The sequence below is a fragment of the Ascidiella aspersa genome, chromosome 4 (genome assembly GCF_963924565.1).
Source record: "Ascidiella aspersa chromosome 4, kaAscAspe10.2, whole genome shotgun sequence".
In the NCBI taxonomy this organism is placed as follows: domain Eukaryota; kingdom Metazoa; phylum Chordata; class Ascidiacea; order Phlebobranchia; family Ascidiidae; genus Ascidiella; species Ascidiella aspersa.
The window spans coordinates 29,352,361-29,371,597 of NC_139450.1; the positions used below are offsets into that span (position 1 = coordinate 29,352,361).

At 36.8% G+C, this 19,237-nt stretch overlaps 1 protein-coding gene across 1 annotated transcript; it reads right to left on the bottom strand.

Annotated features, from left to right (window-relative positions):
- Positions 1-4,385: 4,385 nt before the first annotated feature.
- On the bottom strand, positions 4,386-18,840 carry LOC146157370 (uncharacterized). The gene is made up of 12 exons (XM_083388190.1): positions 18,644-18,840; positions 15,989-16,188; positions 14,971-15,606; positions 14,705-14,827; positions 13,862-14,285; positions 13,252-13,321; positions 9,209-9,287; positions 8,418-8,501; positions 8,178-8,226; positions 7,387-7,510; positions 5,873-5,951; positions 4,386-5,596 (listed from the first exon to the last, which is right to left on the bottom strand). The coding sequence occupies exons 1-12, from the start codon at positions 18,838-18,840 to the stop codon at positions 5,517-5,519; spliced, it is 2,145 nt and encodes a 714-aa protein (XP_083244316.1). The 3' UTR covers positions 4,386-5,516.
- Positions 18,841-19,237: the final 397 nt, after the last annotated feature.

Below are 19,237 nucleotides of genomic sequence, written 5' to 3' on the forward strand. Positions count from 1 at the left end.
TCGCCTTCCTAATGGACGAGAAGGTTTCGTTCATTCCAGCTACGTTAAAAAAATCTAAACAGAACATTATGTATGATATGCATAATTTGGCCATTGTATTACTGACTAAATTCTTGACAATACCAGCTAAAAGCACAGAGGCTTTAATAGAGTCTATAATAATTCAATTTTCACGTAGGTCCAAAATATTTTGGCGTCTAAATTTGGTGCGGTGACAAAAACTGCAAAACAATTTTTATTGGTCATAACTGACCCGAATTACAGCAATTTGCTGCAAATTTTATGGTTGGGTTTTGCTGATTTTGCCGTTTCTGATTTGTAAAGAAGATTTATTATCACTAGGGCGATTATTTTTGACTGTCAAAAAAGTCAAAATTTACACGTTAGGTCAAAATTTATCAAAATTATAAGTCAAAATCTATTAAAAATGTACATAAATGGTTTACAAAGTTTAAAAAAACTATAGTCAGCTTTTCGAAATAGCCGTTCAGTTAAAATTTTTATGAAAAAAATTAGATTTGGATTATATTCAACGACATTTTAACTGCATTAGACATTTTAACTGCATATGTCCATAGAGAAATACAGTATAGACGCGAGCCGGCGGAATTAACCACCCAGACCTATTTACCGCATTAGGTTCAGCTTGTACTTCGTCTTTGCTTTATATAGTTGTGTATCTCTGATTTGGACAATGGTATTCAACAGTATTTGCTGACTTTTTTCGCTTGTGATTTGCAATTATTCCATTTTCTATTTCAATAATATGCTTGGTCTTTGTTAAATTTTTGCATTTATTTTTACCTTGTATTTCAATTGTTTACACAACATTTTTCTAAAATACCAGCAATTTGATTTTCAATGGCATTTTTATAGTTGTTTGTCTTTTTAAAATGACAAAACTATCAACTAAATATTTCCATCAGTTTTGTATAAATCCGGAAAAATAACTGATTTGTATTCGACCATTAGTCAGTAAAACATCAAAAACGTGTGGTTGACGACGGCAAGGCCACTGATGCAGTACTTAAAACAAAAATATGTTGTTTAAATCAATGTATTTCTAAAAGGTAAAAATTTTGTCAAATAAGTATATTTTTAAATCAAAATTCTTATTTTTAGGTCAAAAAATAATCGCCCTAATTATCAGTATTATGTGATTATTTCAGTATTATTGTTTTCAGTAATTCAGTGTTTTGAATGACCTGAATACTTTACTTTACGTGTGTATATAACTCACTGTCTAAGTTTTAATAAATGCATTTCAAAGCATTTTGGTGAGTTTTGAGTACCTTTTCATATACCTTTTCACAAATATTATTTCATTTTTGTATTTTACTAAATGAAAAAAAGAGTTTTCGACGCGTATACGTTGTTGAAGCAGAACACACGAAACTCATGCAACTATAGATAGAAACTAAACAAAGTTCAGCGTTTATAAAGTTGAAAACTCAAAAAGCTTACAGACGCGCGTTTATGTCAATATAAGGGACAGCTCTCGTGGAATAAGGCACAGGAAATAATAAAAAATACTAGAAAAATATTACTATTTAAAGAATAGTAAAAGAAAATATTTGCTATATTGTTCCGCCAAAAATACTGGTTCCTCTACTTGAGGGCTCGTCGGATGCCTGAACGCTACACGAGGGGTGTAATAATTCTATTAAATACAGTCCGAACACATGCGAAATAATAAAGGCGAGAACAGTATGCGGCCAGCGACACAAAGAGGGCTGGAACGTTTAGTGGCAATTTCAAATGGTTCTCCCAGCCTCCTCAAACTCGACTGTCTTCATCCATACAATCTTTACCAAAAGTCTAAGCGATGAGAGATAGGTGTGAGTGCAGAAGGTGACCAATGATAAAAGATAATGTAAAACGTGAAAAGATAAGAAATTAAACAGGTGAAATGTAACGTGCCGCAAGAGTGAAGATAGGTGAGATAGCAAGCGAAAACGAATTGACTGATGAAATGTTGTATTTGTATAAAAGTACGGATATCCCACACTTACAGCCCTGCTTATCATTATTCCGATTAGGATTACTGCACCTTCGGTGGATTGCGTGGACTGGGGTGTTTAAGATTTGAGTAAACGTATAAAGGGTGTACCATTCCAAAAAAGGTTGACAAGCACTGGCATAGAACACCTTGTTATACAATATATTTGTTCCACCATGCTTCTTTACTTGCTTACTTGTTTGTTGGTGAGAACGCACATTTGCATGTCATAACAAATTTAAGTTAGTGAGGAATATTTCGTGGTGAAACGCAGTTTCAGAATTCGACAGCAACAGCATCTTGCATACGTTGTTTCCTCTTCGTCGGACAATACTGCAGAATTTGAAACATCTGAATTGCTATACAAAAATTACCAAGAGCATAGAACCGCAAGTTTATATTGACTTACAAGCAGATTTTTGTCGCACAAGGTTTTTAATAACAGCTTTTGGGACTTTTAATGTAAAATTCGGATTTTCCATGAAGTTATCCCTCACACTTTTATATCCTTATTATGTTGTTCTTAATATTTTTATTATGTTGTTCTTAACAACTTCACTCACTGCAAACTTTGTCACGACAAAATATAATTCTTAGTCGCAGCACTCTAGTCTAGTTGGCTTGACATAAATGAAAAAAATGGGCCGAAAATGTAGTCATAAGCAACTCGTTTTCATTATTCCAACCATGCAAACAAGGATAATTGTTGTGACTCCCACTACCTTAAATAAATTGCTTTTTAATTAAGCAAGTTTTCCTCGTCTGCTGAAAAAATATAAAATACATCTTCTGCTTATTCATCAGAGGCCAGTAAAGGGTCAATAAGCCGAAAACTCCCTTTGTTAGTAAAGACTATATAAAGTTGTTTCGTTGATTCAAACACGATATGGAATTGCTTCGCGAAGGGCTTTAAAGGAGCTCATCACGATCTGCTGCACACTTCAGAGAAGTGAGAAGACGACCTTCCCCCTATACTAAAGGTTCATCGCCGGTTGTGTGACAAGAAGCTGGCGGATAAGCTTGGATGACAGGGAGAGCCTAGCAGGAGGGCGATTAAGATGGCTAATGGAGACAGCCGCCGACGAGATAGTAAAAGAGTGAGCTAGTCCGTAGCCTTGCTTGACGGTGCTGCGACGGTGGAACTTCCCGAAGTGTTTGATGTTGACTGTCTGCCAATCACGGCTAACACTTTTTCAAGGGGAGCGGAGTTGGACAGACTGTCACATATTAAGTATCTTTCTATCCCGCGTGTGGTTTGCAGTGAAGCTCTACTGCTTTGGACTGGATGTTCCAGAGGCCTTTCTCGTACAAGACGTACTTAAAGGAAGACCGAAGCAACCCAATGCTTTTAAAGTTCCGCTAATCTGAAAATTGACAGGACTTATCGGAATACGATCTAGTGATTCGTTCTCTGTGAATGTCACTCGTGTACCGATGAATTGCTGCAGGAGAAGTTGAAACGGTTCTGGAAAACCGACTTTCATGACACCAACTGCACCGAGATGCCGATGTCACGGGAGGATGGGTATGTTTTAGATTAAATTTTACGCAGATTATTTTATTCGTTTTGTATGTATTATTTTCACCGTTTTGTTTTCGCTTGCTTTCTCACCTAACTTCACTTTTGCGGCACGTCACATTTCACCTGTTTCATTTCTTATCTTTTCACGTTTCACTTTGGCATTTTTTATTATTGGTCACCTTCTGCACTCAAACCTATCCTTCATCGCTTAGACTTTTGGTAAAGATTGTGTGGATGAAAACAGTCGGGTTTGAGAAGGCTGTGAAAACCATTCGAAATTGCCACTAAACGTTCCAGCCCTCTTTGTGTCGCTGGCCGCATACTGTTCAAGCGTTTATTATTTCGCAAGTGTTCGGACTGTATTTAATACAATTATTACACCCCTCGTGTAGCGTTCAGGCATCCGACGAGCCCTTAAGTAGAGGAATCAGTATTTTTGGCGAAACAATACAACACAAATGTTTTCTTTTACTATTCTTTAAATAGTAATATTTTTCTAGTATTTTTTATTATTTCCTGTGCCTTATTCCACGAGAGCTGTCCCTTATATTGACATAAACGCGCGTCTGCAGACTTTTTGAGTTTTCAACTTTATAAACGCTGAACTTTGTTTAGTTTCTATCTATAGTTGCATGAATTTCGTGTGTTCTGCTTCAACAACGTATACGCGTCGAAAACTCTTTTTTTCATTTAGTAAAACACAAAAATGAAGTAATTTTGAAGTAAAACTCTGTGAAGGAATGAAGAGATTTATTCAAAACTCACCAAAATGCTTTCAAATGCAATTATTTAAAACTACCGGAAACGCATTATGTTTGACAGTAAGATATAATACACACGTATACACTAAAGTATTCAGGTCATTCAAAACACTGAGTTACTGAAAACGATAATACTGAAATAATCACATAATACTGACAATTGGGGCGATTATTTTTTGACTTTAAACGTAAGAAACTTTGATTTAAAAATATATTTTTTTGTTAAAATTTTGACCTTTTAGAAATACACTGATTTAAACACCATATTGTTGTTTGAAATACTGCATCAGTAGCCTTGCCGTCGTGAACCACACGTTTTTGATGTTTTACTAACTAATGGTCGAATACAAATCATTTTTTCCCCGGATTTATGCAAAACTAATGAAAATATTTAGTTGGTAGTTTGTCATTTTAAAAAGACAAACAACTGTAAAAATGCCAAGAAAAATAAAACGCTGGTATTTTAGAAAATGTTGTGTGAACAGTTTAAATACAAGGTAAAAATAAATGCAGAAATTTAACAAAGACCTAGCATGTTGTTGAAATAGGAAATGTAATAATTGCAAATCACAACGAAAAGGCAGCAAATACTGTTGAATACCATTGTCCAAATCAGAGATACACAACTATATAAAGCAAAAACGAAGTACGAGCTGAACATAATGCGATAAACTAGGTCTGGGTGGTTAATTCTGCCGGCTCGCGTATATCGTATTGCTCTAATGGAGATATAGGCCTAATACAGTTAAAATCTCGTTGAATATAATTCAAACCTACATTTTTTTTATAAAAATTTTAACTGAACGGCTATTTTAAAATGTTGACTATAGTTTTTTTTTAATTTTGTAAACCATTTATGTACATTTTAAATCGGTTTTAACTTGAAATAATTTGGACAAATTTTGACCTAACGTGCAAATTTTGACTTTTTTTGACAAGTCAAAAATAATCGCCATGCTGATAATAAATCTTTTTTACAAATCGTAAACGGCAAAAATCAGAAAAACTCAACCATAAAATTTGCAGTAAAGCTGTAATTCGGGTTAGTTATGGCCAATAAAAATTGTTTTGCAGTTTTGTCACCGCACAAAATTTAGACGCCAAAATACTTTGGACATACGTAAAAATTGAATTATTATAGACTCTAATAGAGGCTCTGTGCTTTCAGCTGTTGTTGCCGAATTTAGTCAGTAAAGCAATGGCTAAATTATGCATGTCATACATAACGTTTTGTTCAAATTTTTTCAACGTAGTTGGCAGGAATAAAACCTTCGAGTCCATTAGGAAGGCGACCGGTCCACCAGTCAGCAGAATCTAAATTAATTTATTTGCAGATTAGAATATTCAGTTGAAAAGTGATCTCCTCTTATTGATACTATTTACGTCAGGGGCGCCAACATACGGCCCGCGGGCTAGGTCTTTACTACGTCAAATAATAGTGATTGTTAGTTATTTTCAATGTATTTAATAAATTAAAAAATAACTAAAAACACTATACTTTTACGGTAAAGTGGTTGGAAATACATCTAAGTTGAGGCTAAACTGGATATTTTATCGTCGTTCAAACGTCTTTGTTTACGTTGTACTTACCCTCTTCTACGATTTCGATTATATCGTTAACTTCAAACGCAATCTCATCAGTGTCTCGAATATCATATGAAAAAAGAGCCTAGAAACAAAATTTCACTTTAAACAAGTTGTCTACTTTGATGTTGCAACTAAACAAAATCTTGTACTGAACTTATTAAAATTATAAAAAGCTTACTAAAAAATTGCTGTGAACCGGAAAAACGTTGGCTTGTGTTATAGACGAACTAGCACCCCAAATTAACAGCTAGTGGGAATGGTACTCCACGATTTTGTCTATTCACATTCCCACATAAAACATGAATTATATCGCCGGGTTAAACTTCCACGCATATTGTTCAGTAAATAGTAAATAGGGATGTCTGATGAAATCTGATCGGAGCCGTTATCCCATGCCAAGTGGTAGTATCGGCACTCGTCCGATTCTAGGGTGACATTAGTGCCGATTTGATTACAAATTTCAGCTTAAATTTGCAAACCTACGAAATCTATTTAACTTCGTAACGCTAAATAAAAAAATTACCTTACAACCTAAAAAAAATTGAACGTATTAACTTCGTCTATATTTTTTTATTTGAGCATAATAATGATGTATTTTTGTATAGGATCATATCGGGATATTTTACGTCCAAAAATCGGTTATCGGTATCAGAATAACATGTCAGGTACGAGTCATATCTAATACTAATCATGGCTTTTGTAAACAAGTCACTTAAAAAACAGTCTAAGACAAGTGACGTCAAGTCTTTTAAAAATACCCGAAGTCAAAGTCAAGTTAGACTTTATTTTCAACATAAATAAAAAGATACCAGAAACGTTCAAAATGTTGACTTTGTTATTCTTGCTTCGTCCAACTACAACCTTTAACCCAGTGGTTCTCAAACTTTTTTTACAAAGTTACGCAACGGCCCCCTTTTAATTAAAAAATATGCACAAATAAACACAAAATAACATGCTGTTTTTAATGCTATCAAAGGGACGGGTGCACTTGCTTCTTTGCTATCAGCTCGGCTATGTTTGGTTTGTCGATACCGTATTTAGTATTGTAACGCTAACGAAATCACTTTTCATTTAAGCGAAGCAATCACGAACAGTTTTAAAACCGTGACCGTACAGCCCAAAAAAGTGTCAGCGCAGCAAGCTGTAAAAACTTAATTCTCTTCAGCACAACGTAAAACCATGACGCCAAAATGTACAATTCAACTCAAAGCATGCAATCACGTGAACGAACAACTAATTGTACCTTTACGCGTATAGGTCAAGCCTGAGTTTGGCTGTCTTTGTTTTGTCCCACAATCAGGTCTCTTAGGTACTAAATGTTGTGTTTGTTATGCTTGGTTTGGAAAACTAAGTTGCTTAAAAATTTTTTACACAACCATTTTTCTTCTTTAGGACCGTCGTGCTGATTTTTTGTTAAGTGCTTCGAGGTCCCAGAAAATTGTCTCGCGGACCCCAGTTTGAGAATCACTGCTCTAACCATTATGCTTCCAAGTCAAGTTATGTTTAAACTAACGTACCTTGCACTTTGGTAGAGCAGTCGGCACCTGGCGAGTTCGCACGACGTTCTGGTGCTTAGAACTGTCATGTGTGATGTGACGTATCTCTGTCACAGCTCGTCGAAGTTGTTTTTTCTCGTCCCCTCTATATCATGTTTTGACGCAAGGTTTAGTTTTTGATTACAAAACGTGCCTCTACCCTTTTAAGCTGTTTATAGCATTGCTGAGTGTATGCCCGTGCTGGCATTATAAGGCATTAAAACGTGCCAGAAAAACACAATTACTCTATTCTACTTGTACATCCGTCGACATTTGATATTTATTCAATAAGTAGTTCTTAGCCGGCGATAAATTATATGTATCCAAAAAGGAATAATTTTAATAATGATATGAGATGTGCTATACTTTTTACGCCAAACAGCCAAAACTAAAGTTTTAAACTAGACTTTAAAATGATTAGGTTGAATATTCAATTAGCTATACGTTTTCAGTGATTCACCGCCAAATTCGCCGCGGAAAAATAGAATATCTTGCACAGCTTGCACTGCTGACGAGGTACAGCCTCTTCAATATGTTTTAGTAAAAAAATCACGCCACTTTTAACAAATAAAAATGTCCCAGTCCAACTACAACCTCTAACCCAGTGGTTCTCAAACTTTTTTTACAAAATTACGCAACGGCCCCCTTTTAATTAAAAAATATGCACAAATAAACACAAAATAACATGTCAGTCCAAGACATCAGCTACGTTAAGTCAAATCCAAGTCACGTCATTGACATAAAAAAACAAACCAGGCTTACTGCGGTCTTACCCGGCTTCCTGATATGGCATATTTTCGTATCCAAAGTCTTCCTCAATGACTGAAAAATAGTAAAATTCAAGACAGTTTTGTTCGGAAACTAATTAAAAACAACTGATTTTTAACCCAACTGATGTTATGTACTTAAATGTAAGTAGGTAATTACGGTAGTTACGGCGCAGAGTTTTTCTGCCGTTTCAACGTATACCAGTCATTCTCCTTTAACAAAGCGCAAACAAATAAAAATTATACCTTCTTTGTCTTTGAACTTTACGTATGCAAGTTGTACAAGTCCTTCCTTTCCATTTAGACGTCCGGTGCACTTCCCTTCGCCACCTTTTGGTAACAATATAGAAATTGTTACGGCGAAACGCCGCATTCCCATATTGTTTAAAATAATTAATTAATAGAAATCTTACTCGTTTGTGCCTTTTTTTAAAACATGTGCTTTACAACCAAATATTTCGTTTTATTGCACATAACTCAGTTATTACTGTTAATGACGTTAAGTTAACCGTAATTCTTTATATTTTAACTAGAAATTAAAACGAATATTAAATAATTAAATTGTTAAGACGCGGTGAAGTTTCACTAAAGCCACAAGTATTCGGTGAGTGTTTTCTCTTGTTTCTGACCGCCAGTGTTATACTTTCTGTAACCGTTTCTATTTTCTGTTAGAAAACGCATGTAGGAACGCATGTATGAACGTCAAATGTACCTTTGTAGTTTGTACCTGTGACTCCAAGTGCTGATTAAATATATCACCTTGAAGCATGCATGTTGTTGTCGATACTTATATAGCAATTGACTAGTTTTCGCCGCAAAGACAGTCAAATACTGTCACCCTCGATGTAACTGCTGAGAAGCTAATTGCGGCAGTAACAGAAATATAAAAGGTAACTTAAAGAGATCAATTGTCGTGACAAAAAACAAGCCTACTAATGTTACTTATACAATGTTTTAAAGCAAATAGTTGCAGATCAACGCTGCAACAGCAGGAAAAGAAGAAATAACTTTCTTCATGCATTTATAAAATAATTTACCTTGATTAAGGATTTCGATTTGGTCTCCTTTCTTGAACGTAAGCTCACATTTCTTTTTTCCTTTGAAATCCATAAGCGCCTGTGCAAAATAATACCTATTGTATATGGTGACTTGCAGTTTTTTAAATGACAATAGCAAACTTGAACATGTTCAGAAAAAAATGACTAGATCTGGTCGATACGTAACTTATAAAATAGAAAAATAAAAATTGGTGTAAAAGGCATATAAAAGCTATATAGTTGTAAGACATATGATTGCCCATCACCCAAATCCCATTCTAGGTCAGTTTAGTATAAAACGTGCTGCCCTTGGATTGGTACATTCAAGCATAGTTTTAATAAAAATCATACTTTTTAATGATTGCTGAGGCTAACTTGAAACAACTTGCTCTATATGTGTTTTGTTGTTGTTGTTCGTTTTTAAAAAAATATGTCTCAGGGGTTTACAAATTTAATCGTTTTTGATTTTTATGTCAATAAATTGTCTTGAGCTGCGGATGATTTACACTAGTGTTAACTTTTTATTTTTGAAAAACGACTTAACTTGGACTTTTTAATACAACCATGGTCATTTGTAAAATTTGTTGTTTCTTTTATTGAAGTACTAACGTTTCCACCTATTCGGGCAATCAGGGCAATATAATTGCAACTATATAAAGACGAAAAAAAATATATGTACTAGACCAGTATTTCTCAAAGTAACTAAACAAAGAATAACGTAAAAGCACAAAGGATGGGGTTCTAAATCACGACACGAGATAAAAACCGGATAACAGGACAATGCAGAACAATTTTACAATTGAAACAATGCCTGGCACCAATAGTATAACGATGGCCAATGACCATAATATAAATTTAAGGTTTACCAGGGCATACTGAATGGGCTGGACATCGTCAGCAGTTGAAGTCCCTCTATTTTGTCGCAGTGAATTGTGTGGAGAACCCCTGAAAACAAACAGCTAATCGATGTTTAAGAATATTGCATGGCAGCAGGAGTCTGTTATTCACACAAAAAACGTAAACGATTGTGACTGGCGACTATCACCTACACCAGCCGACCACTGACCTACACTATAATTAAAATCCTATAATACATTCTAAATCACCAACCTTCGGAAAAAGTGCGAGGTCGTTTCCCGGATGCCTTTTTCTAAAATGAAGGTTGCATCAGCTAGACAGTCTGTAACTAATACAACAGTATTGCCAATAGAGTCAGCATTTTTTAATGTAAACATATTCAACATAATGGCTTAAGAATAACATGTCATAATCATCAGGACTTAATAATCGGATAGATCAGGGGTAGCCATATTTCACCTGGTCGATCGCGTCGAATATGTGGTACGTCATTACAGTAGCTGTCGCACACAAGCGGAACATTAAAATGACAAATTATTGTCTGGACAAGCCTAATAAGCGTTCGTTGACGTAACAAATTAACCCCCATCGCTGGCTTGGATTGAAATTAACGATCAAAATGTTTAATAAGTGTTCTTGTGACTTTTTTACTGAACCAGTCGATCGCGAGTCTCTAAAAAATATTTCAGTCGATCGCAGTCAAACATAAGTTGGCTACACCTGGGCTAGATCAATGGTCCTTAAGCTTTTTAGACCGTGGTTGCTCTTACCCTGTCGTACAGGGCCGTGTTCAAATGTGAATTATGCTTGTTTTTAAAGAACGTTTTGTAAATAGTAAAGTTTTGACAAGCTAGTATGAGTCACGGCGGATAGTGGATTTTTTGTTTGGGTGGAACATGATTTCTTAAAGAGATGGCGTCACTAATTTACGCAATAATGTGACGTCTAACAACAAGTAGCCAGAAACACGCTGTGGCCATTGAAACATATAAGCAAATGCGCAACTGAAATCGACAATACTTAAAAAAAATGCTGCCAAGGGTTCGCCCATAGCTCGAAGAAAAAATCGCCTACAAAATAAAATTTAGGACAGTCGACGAATTGGACACTCACAAAAAATACGCGCAAATATTACTGGAATTTTTAAGATAAATTTAACAAACCAATAAGTTCTGGCGCCCATTGTTGCGTTTGACTTTACAGATACCAAATAAAAAGCTGGCGGAAGCACAAAAGGAAATACATTCGTTTGTATTGTTTAGTTTATAAGTTGAATATATGCTATTAGCGTTATATACAAAGAAGGTTGTATAAAATCGCGCAAAGGAAATTGCTTTAACTAAGTTCGGTTGTAAAAACCTTTAATACAAACGTTATGATTACAAATGTTTTACCTAATATAAGGCGGCATAGTTTTCTCGAAGCTCAAAAATATCATTTATATTAAGCTCGCAAAACTTTATTTAAGAAACCATTATGCTAAATAGGCTCGGCATTCATGGCATGAAAAATCCTTTAATATAATATGTCAAAGAAACATTTACGCCTTTTAAAATATGCAAAATAGTTAGGGGTGTATATCTGGATCCACCACTGGCAAAAAAAGGTAAATAAAACGTATACGCTTGTCCCTATATATGTGTGCTTTACCAACCTTATTATTAATTACCATGTTTTCTTAAATCATGCTACGAAAGTGTCGAAGATGCGTTCAAATTGGCGTCAAATTACGAAAAATAATTTATTGAAATTAGTCGCGGGCCGGATTAAATCGTTTGGAGACCAACGAGACGAATTGTTTTCAGGTCTGCCCTTGACTATTATTCAACACTAGTATCCTCACTCACAATCAAAGTATGTGAAAAGCACTTTTACATTAGTAACAATGAATCTTAACATATTCACTTCGCGGTACACAAACCGCTTAGTTTGTAAATACTCTTTTAGCAGTCACTTATAAAAATTGATTTTTACAAATGTTTAAACACCCTTTTAAACAGCGTTGGTAAAGTTTTTACGATGTTTGAAATATAATTTGTTTGTTACATTGATGGTGGAGCCCGTTTCGATTTGGGCTTCGTGTCAGTCGGTTTTAGTTTTTAATTCAACTTCTGCATCTATTGTAAACCAGACTTTTAAAAAGTTAGGGTTACGTGTTTATCAACACGTTAAACACACAAATTAATTAATTGCCATAAGCAAAATCTTAGAGTTCGTATTAATATTAAGTCATATTACGAATTGATAAATAGGGTTTTAGATTACGCGTTCCAGCTTTCGTTTGCCAAACATTTTCTTCAGTTACATAATATCACATTTGATGATGGAAAGTTCTCCGTATTGTGAGTTTTCGTGCGTTCGCTCGCCTTGTTTCAAACTTGTCATTTAAGCTTTAATCTATTAATCTATAACTGTCAGTCTTGCGGGCGGTGTTCTCACACTTCGCAAAACAAGCCACTTGTTTTGCTGGCGTCGTACTTCCGCTGCAAATTGGCCTTAGAATGGCCGCCGTAATCTTAAAAGAGTGCCTACAGCTATGTTTTCAGAGTGCCGGCCAGTCCTATTGGCCAAATATGACGTAACTTTCGTGTTCTTTTTCGTCCTACGTATTGGCTATATACATGTCGTTTCTTAGTGGCTTTGGGCGCAGCCGTTCGCAAAGTCTTTCGGGAAATCTGCGAAGTGTTTAGCCGACAGTCGCTGCAATAGTCGGTGGCTGTCTGTCTCACATTAAATCAAAACATACATACGTTCACTAATGCTTTTTGATAACGTTTTAATTCACATTGTAATAGTTAGCATAGGCTAACAAAGAGTTTGGCTTAACCATTCATAACCATTAGTTGTTTGCATGTTCCAGGTAATTTGAGAATCTTCCCATGAACATAAACTTGCAATGTTAGGTCGTACGTTTGCTTAAATTCGACCAAATGGCCACTTTTGTTCACGTTATACAACTAATATTACCTGCATTTAAGTTTTGCGGCTTTGATGTAACTTGAGATTCAACCGTTAGCGGCACTTGGTAATGCTACAAAAAGTACAAAAAAATATTTTACCATCTGGCTTCTTTGCATCACGTTATTAAGTTAGTGTACGAAATGTTAAGTGATTTCAAAATCGTCAATGTTATATATTCCTAATGATTTCGGAAAAAGTTTCTTTTCAGTCCCAAAATTGCTTACCGCTTCCAAAGGGAGTGCTGGCAAGTTTTTGAACGGAGGATTCCCTTTATCATAAAATGAACTTCCACTCCTGTAGGTCAAAATGCGACATTAGAAATGCGTGTAGATCAGTTAAATTCGGTGACATATCACTAGCATTTGTTATTCAAATTTGGGCATTTAGGCCTATTCATCTTTTTTTGCAAATTGTTTGTTCACATTGGTTTCAACCAAAATTCATTTTTTCAATTATTTTTTTAATGTGAAATTTTGTGTGAAATTTTACTTATCTTTTCCTGTCTCGCCTTTATTCTCCCGTAAGGCGTTTCATTTTTAGGCAGTGGTTTATGCGTAAGTTTTTCGCATCGTTTAAGTCTAACCGTCAATAGGCAAAGGAACTTTCTTAGAAGTGGGAGAATCCTATTGTTTGCCTTTAGGAGTGAGGTAAACCCCATTGTGGCCTCATTCGCGGTTCTTAAGTTCATATCATCGCTCGGGCCTAAAACGCGGAAGTAGCGGGCAAGCAGCAAATGGTTAGGAGCATTTTGAATTTTACCCTTTGTCCATTTTCACAGACAAAACATTAAGTTTATAAACACATCTGCTGTAAATGTTATGATATAACACCAACCTCTGTCCTGGTGGCGGATGGAAGTTACTGGACAAACTGATGTAGTCATAATCAGGATCGTTTGGCCGCTCATCGCTTGCAATGCTGGGTAGTTTCATTGCTGGCCTATGTGGCATTGGAATGGGAAATGAAGGGCTGGGGCCACGTGATTGCTGGGCAAGCGGTTCAAAAAAAGCTTTACCGATCAGGGACCGAGGTTCCGGAGGCAGTTGACGCGGGGGCGGTGCTGCTTGTTGCAAATATACGTCCTCCGTGTGCTGGGGTCCAGATTGCGGTCGACCGACAACGTGCCGCTTAGGTCTCGGCCATGGGCTTTCAATTCGTAGCTGCGACTGCGAATGTGACCACGGTGGGGTCATTGGTCTTCGTTCTTCCGTTTTGCTCGCTGCTTGTTGGGAGACGTTTACCGAGGATGGCATCATTTCTGCGACGAGAGGTTGGGTTACTAAGTAAACCGGGCTTAATCGTTCTTTTCCTGCTTGCGTTTGGACTGTTATTTGATTTTTAATGTATTTTTTGAACCTCTTAGTTTAAAGTACTTGTCTAAACGTTAGCTCCTATAAATCTATAGTCTGATATTTCTTGAACCATTATCCTGATTAAGCCGACTGATTTTAGTAAGCTATTCTTGGATACGTGACGTCCCCTATAAGTACAAATGTATTATTATTTATTTGTAACCTCGCGTTAATTTGCCACACTATCAACACCTATATGCTAGCGTCCTCTTTTAAAAACTAAAAGAGTATTTTTTATTTTAACAGAGTGTCATACTGTTCTGCGAACCGCCAAGTGAGAAACTCTGTACGAATCACAGAAAGCTTTTGCAATAGTTATAAAAACCTTTCTTGGGAGTCGTTTCTTCTTCGTGCTGTTGACATTCATCATAATGAAAGTCGCTGCAGGAAACGCTCGTGTAGGGATCGGTTTCATTGGTCTCGACTGTAGACGAACTGGTAATTTGTCCTGTAAAGATGTTAAAATTAAAAATGCTGCAGTACCGGCCCGGGCGTAATTAGAAATAGCGACGTGGTCATCGTGATTTGTGAATCTTAATAAGGTATACTATTAATGCAAGCAAAGCCACATTTTTAACAACATATCCTTACCGAGTCCTTTGGTAAGATCCGTCAGCGGCATGTATTTGTCGCAGGACAAATGGTCGCTGGGCAAATTTCGAATAACGATGCACTCCAGGGCGTCCTGCACGAATTTCAGCATCTCCGTCTTCTTAACATTCCTCAAGGCCGTCTGCAGGTTTCCGCGCACGCTGATCATATCTGGACGCTGCTTCTGATCCTGATTCCAACATCTTCGCATTTCGTTTTCCATCACTGTGATCATCGACTTGCAAGACTCACTTGATCGTGACTTCAATTCTTCAATTTGGTTGGTTGGCGGTCTCTGGCCGTCTTTCACGGCTTGGACCAAGTTGGTGTTGTTTGGAAACGGCATGCACCGTGAAAGCATCATGTGAAGCACCATCCCGAAGCTGTAGGTGTCAGAATGCTTCTTCATTGCAGAGCTTTCCCAGTTCAGTCGCTCTGGAGCTGCGTAGATTGTAGTAAACTTGTGATAGTCTGGGTCGCCTGACCCAGTTGTGGTGCTTGCGTACTTTGTCAGCTTGGCGCTGCCGAAGTCGGCGATCTTGCAAATGAGATTCTCGTTCAACAGAATGTTGTCGGGCTTTAAGTCGCCGTGGGTCACGTTTTCCATCCCTTCGAGATTGTGGATGTAAGACAATCCTGAACGAAAAACGAAAGGTTGTGTAAATGTTACTCACTAAAATTGTATTATGGACACCATTTTTTTAATTAGTTGGGGCAAAACATTACAAGTTATCACCTGCGCATTTAATACATCACGTATACGCGGTCTTTCGATGTTAAGCTTTTTGCAAAACGCTCTTGAAAAAACAAAGTGGTGTAGATATTACGAATACCCATGTGATCGATCGCATTGTATTGTTCTCTAGTACCGCACCAATAACTTTACGCATTAAAAAGTGCTGACATTTCACAACCAACGGAAAAAACCCTTCGCGCCCAATACGGTCCATTAATCTCCAGTATCGATGACGCAAAAAAACTTTCCGCAGAAGTTCTGAAAGAAAAACTCGCAACCAACCTGACGCGACGTCAGCTGCAAAGCGAAGAATAAGCTCCACAGCCAGAGGAACTTCTTCGTTCAACAAAACACACTTGAGATTTCCTGCTGGCATGTAATCAGTTATGATCCCGATCTGATTCTGCCACTTTGTGTAGCCGTAGACATGTACGATGTGTTTGTGCTTGGATAGGTGAAGAACCTTCAGTTCCTTTTCTATGCTGTAAACGGCACGAGTAATGTTGATTAAAGAGTCCTGTAAGATAACTAAGCTATATAAGTGGCCTTTTTCTTGGTTAGAAACACTGCGTTTTGATTTGAAGTTATTTTTCCAACTATACTTTTCTGATTTTAGAAACGTTTTATCCAGCACTTTCTATAAAGTAAGAAATTTCCACAAAATTATTCCATTTTCACAAACCTTTAAAATAATATACTCCCTATTAATGATATAAGGTATCGACGAATGATTAAAAAAAATATTTCAACTTTATCAAACGTTCAAGCTTTTTTTTTAATTTTAATTTGTTTCATACATAAAAAAGTAAGATTTCATCCCCCCTTCAAAAAAGCGAAAAACGCTCTTATTACTTTTCTGATAGAGTATAGTTTAGGGCAGGGATTCCCAAACTGTGTGCCGCCGCACACTAGTGTGCCTCGAGAGCTTGCCAAGTGTGCCGCGAAACTTTCGTTGATTTCAGAAAAAAGAGTATTTGTATTATCAAAAGGCACACGCTAACATTTTAGACTTAAATACGCACTATATCCATTACAAACTATTCTTTTTGAGACATTTACATTTAGTTTATCGTGTGTTGAGGGCGATTGTAAAACAACTCTATTGTTGTTCTGTTGAAAGTGTGCCGTGAAATATTTAAGATATTTTTAGTGTGCCGCGAACCAAAAAAGTTTGAGAACCACTGGTTTAGGGTGCTCTACCAAAGGGCAGGGGCGGATTAAGGCGGGGCTTAGGGAGCTGCAGCCCCAGGCCCACCAACAAAATAGGCCCACCGCTTTAATAAGACCAACCAATGTTATCTTTTTATAAAAAGTTATATTCTAGAGCTGCGGTTCCCAAACTGGGTTCCGTACAGCAGTTTCAGAGGGTCCCACAAGGAAAATTAGTCTTTAAGTTTTTAAACATTAGTCTATGTTTTAAACATTATATTATCTGTCATCATTATTGTCTTTAGTACTTTATTATTCGATAATATAGCGTGTTTTATGATGTCGCTTGTAACATCACAAATCATCTATTATACTGTTGTAAGCGAAATCGCGAAATATCAAAATAATTGCAACGGGTTTACCAAGCAAAATTTTTAGAAAAGTTTGGGAACCGCTGTTCTGGAGATATCACCACGGACTTTAGCCATAAGACCAAAATAGGACTAATACCTTATAGTCGTATTACCGTCTATATTGCAATAAGTCCTAAAACCGTCGGAATAAGACCTATTGGTCAGACTCCGGCCTATAAACAACAGTTTACCTAAACCCCAACCCCACCCCTAAGTAGGCTACTACATCCCTAACTTCCCTAACCACCCTAAACCCTTTTATATTCCCAAAATTACCCACCATTAACCCAAAACAAAACCAAAAATCCTGTTCTTAAACAGCGAAGCTCTAACGGCACCGGTCAAACTAGGGCGTCCAAACCAAAACGGCGGATGCCAGACCGACGGCCCCCGATCGTCCCATACCCTCTACCTACAGTTTCAGGAAATTTTAGATATTTAGGCCTATTCGAATGAATTTAGGACGTATTCCGCCAGATTTAAACGGTCCCATAGGCCTAGAACTAGTCAAGGCGACAAATTTGCTTCAGGGTCTAAATGATTTTGTTTAGACATTAAAGTCCCGATATCAACAATTTGATAAAGAGGTACAAGTGTAAGTCTCTGTCATTACTGAGGAAATTTCAAGAAATAACCTTGCTTCAGTGTTATCCAGATGATCAGGAAGAATCACTGCCTGAAATGTTGAATCATTTTACTGCACTGCTAAAATAACGCCAATTTTACGTCGAAAGTAGCAAAGGAGCTCAAATGTTTAAATTTGTTAATAAAAATAAGTTCATGTATGCGTTTTCTAACGTATCTGTGGTATTAAGGGTGCATCTTTGTCTGATGATTACTAATTGTTCAGGCGAACGCTTTTTCAGTCCTTAATAGAGTGCGTTTGTCTATGGACCAAAATAAATTGCATTACTTAGCTCTACTCAAAGATTTTGGAAAAAAAATAGACAGATATAAAGTTTATAACGGCTTCGCTTTATATGAAGTTAGAAAACATGTTAAATGAATCTGTTTGACAAGTGAATCAAAAATCGTATTTCATGTTAATTCTGGTAGGAACAATACGCATAATAAAAAAAAACCAATAGGCCTCTGAATGCCCTACAGCCCCAGGTCCATGAAAACCTTAATCCGGCCCTGCCAAAGGGCTATGAACATTGGAGCAAGATATTTCAGGGCGAAATATGGTTGCCATTAAAAACAGACCTAAGTTGGTAAACCAAATAATATAAAATCGCAAAGTTGAAGAAAACACAGAGTCCCCATTTCCTATTGGCGCACTGTGTTTTTAAAAAATCCGGTCTTTGTGAAAATTTCACTTCAAACACATCCTAATAAAAAGTGCGAACACAGACTAGTAATACAATGAACTTACCTTGATAACATGTTACACTTCTCCTGATAACCACCGGTGACCAAAAAGCTTTTAATGGCGACATAACCGATCTTTTGGATAAACGCCAATATAACGTTGCCGAATGCACCCTCTCCCAACTCCCCAACGTCGCCCGGCACGAACTTGATTTTGCGCTCATCATATTTGGAAAACTGCAGAAAGCAAGGCGCCCACATCGGTTTACTTATTTTCAAATTACAATAAGAGTGAAGCAACGCCAACTCTCGTTTGCCATAACCCGACTTGGACAACTAGATAATTCTAGTTTTCTAATTCAATGAATTACAACCAGGGAGTCGAACCGTTTGACTTTTCCGGTTCAGGTTCGGTTCGGGTTCAAGGATTTTTTCGGAATCCGGTTCAGTTCCGGTTTCGTTTTCGAGCATTTTAAAAGTTCCGGTTCAGCTCCGGTTGGACTAAATTTATTTTCAAAACCGGTTTATAAAGTTCCGGTTCGGATGCATTATGAGATGAAAATGTGGGTCAATAAATGTAGAGTTACGCGGCGTAAACAAGCTGCTCGTTATCGAAATATCTGAAAAATAAAAACTAACGTTTTATGTAATCACTATT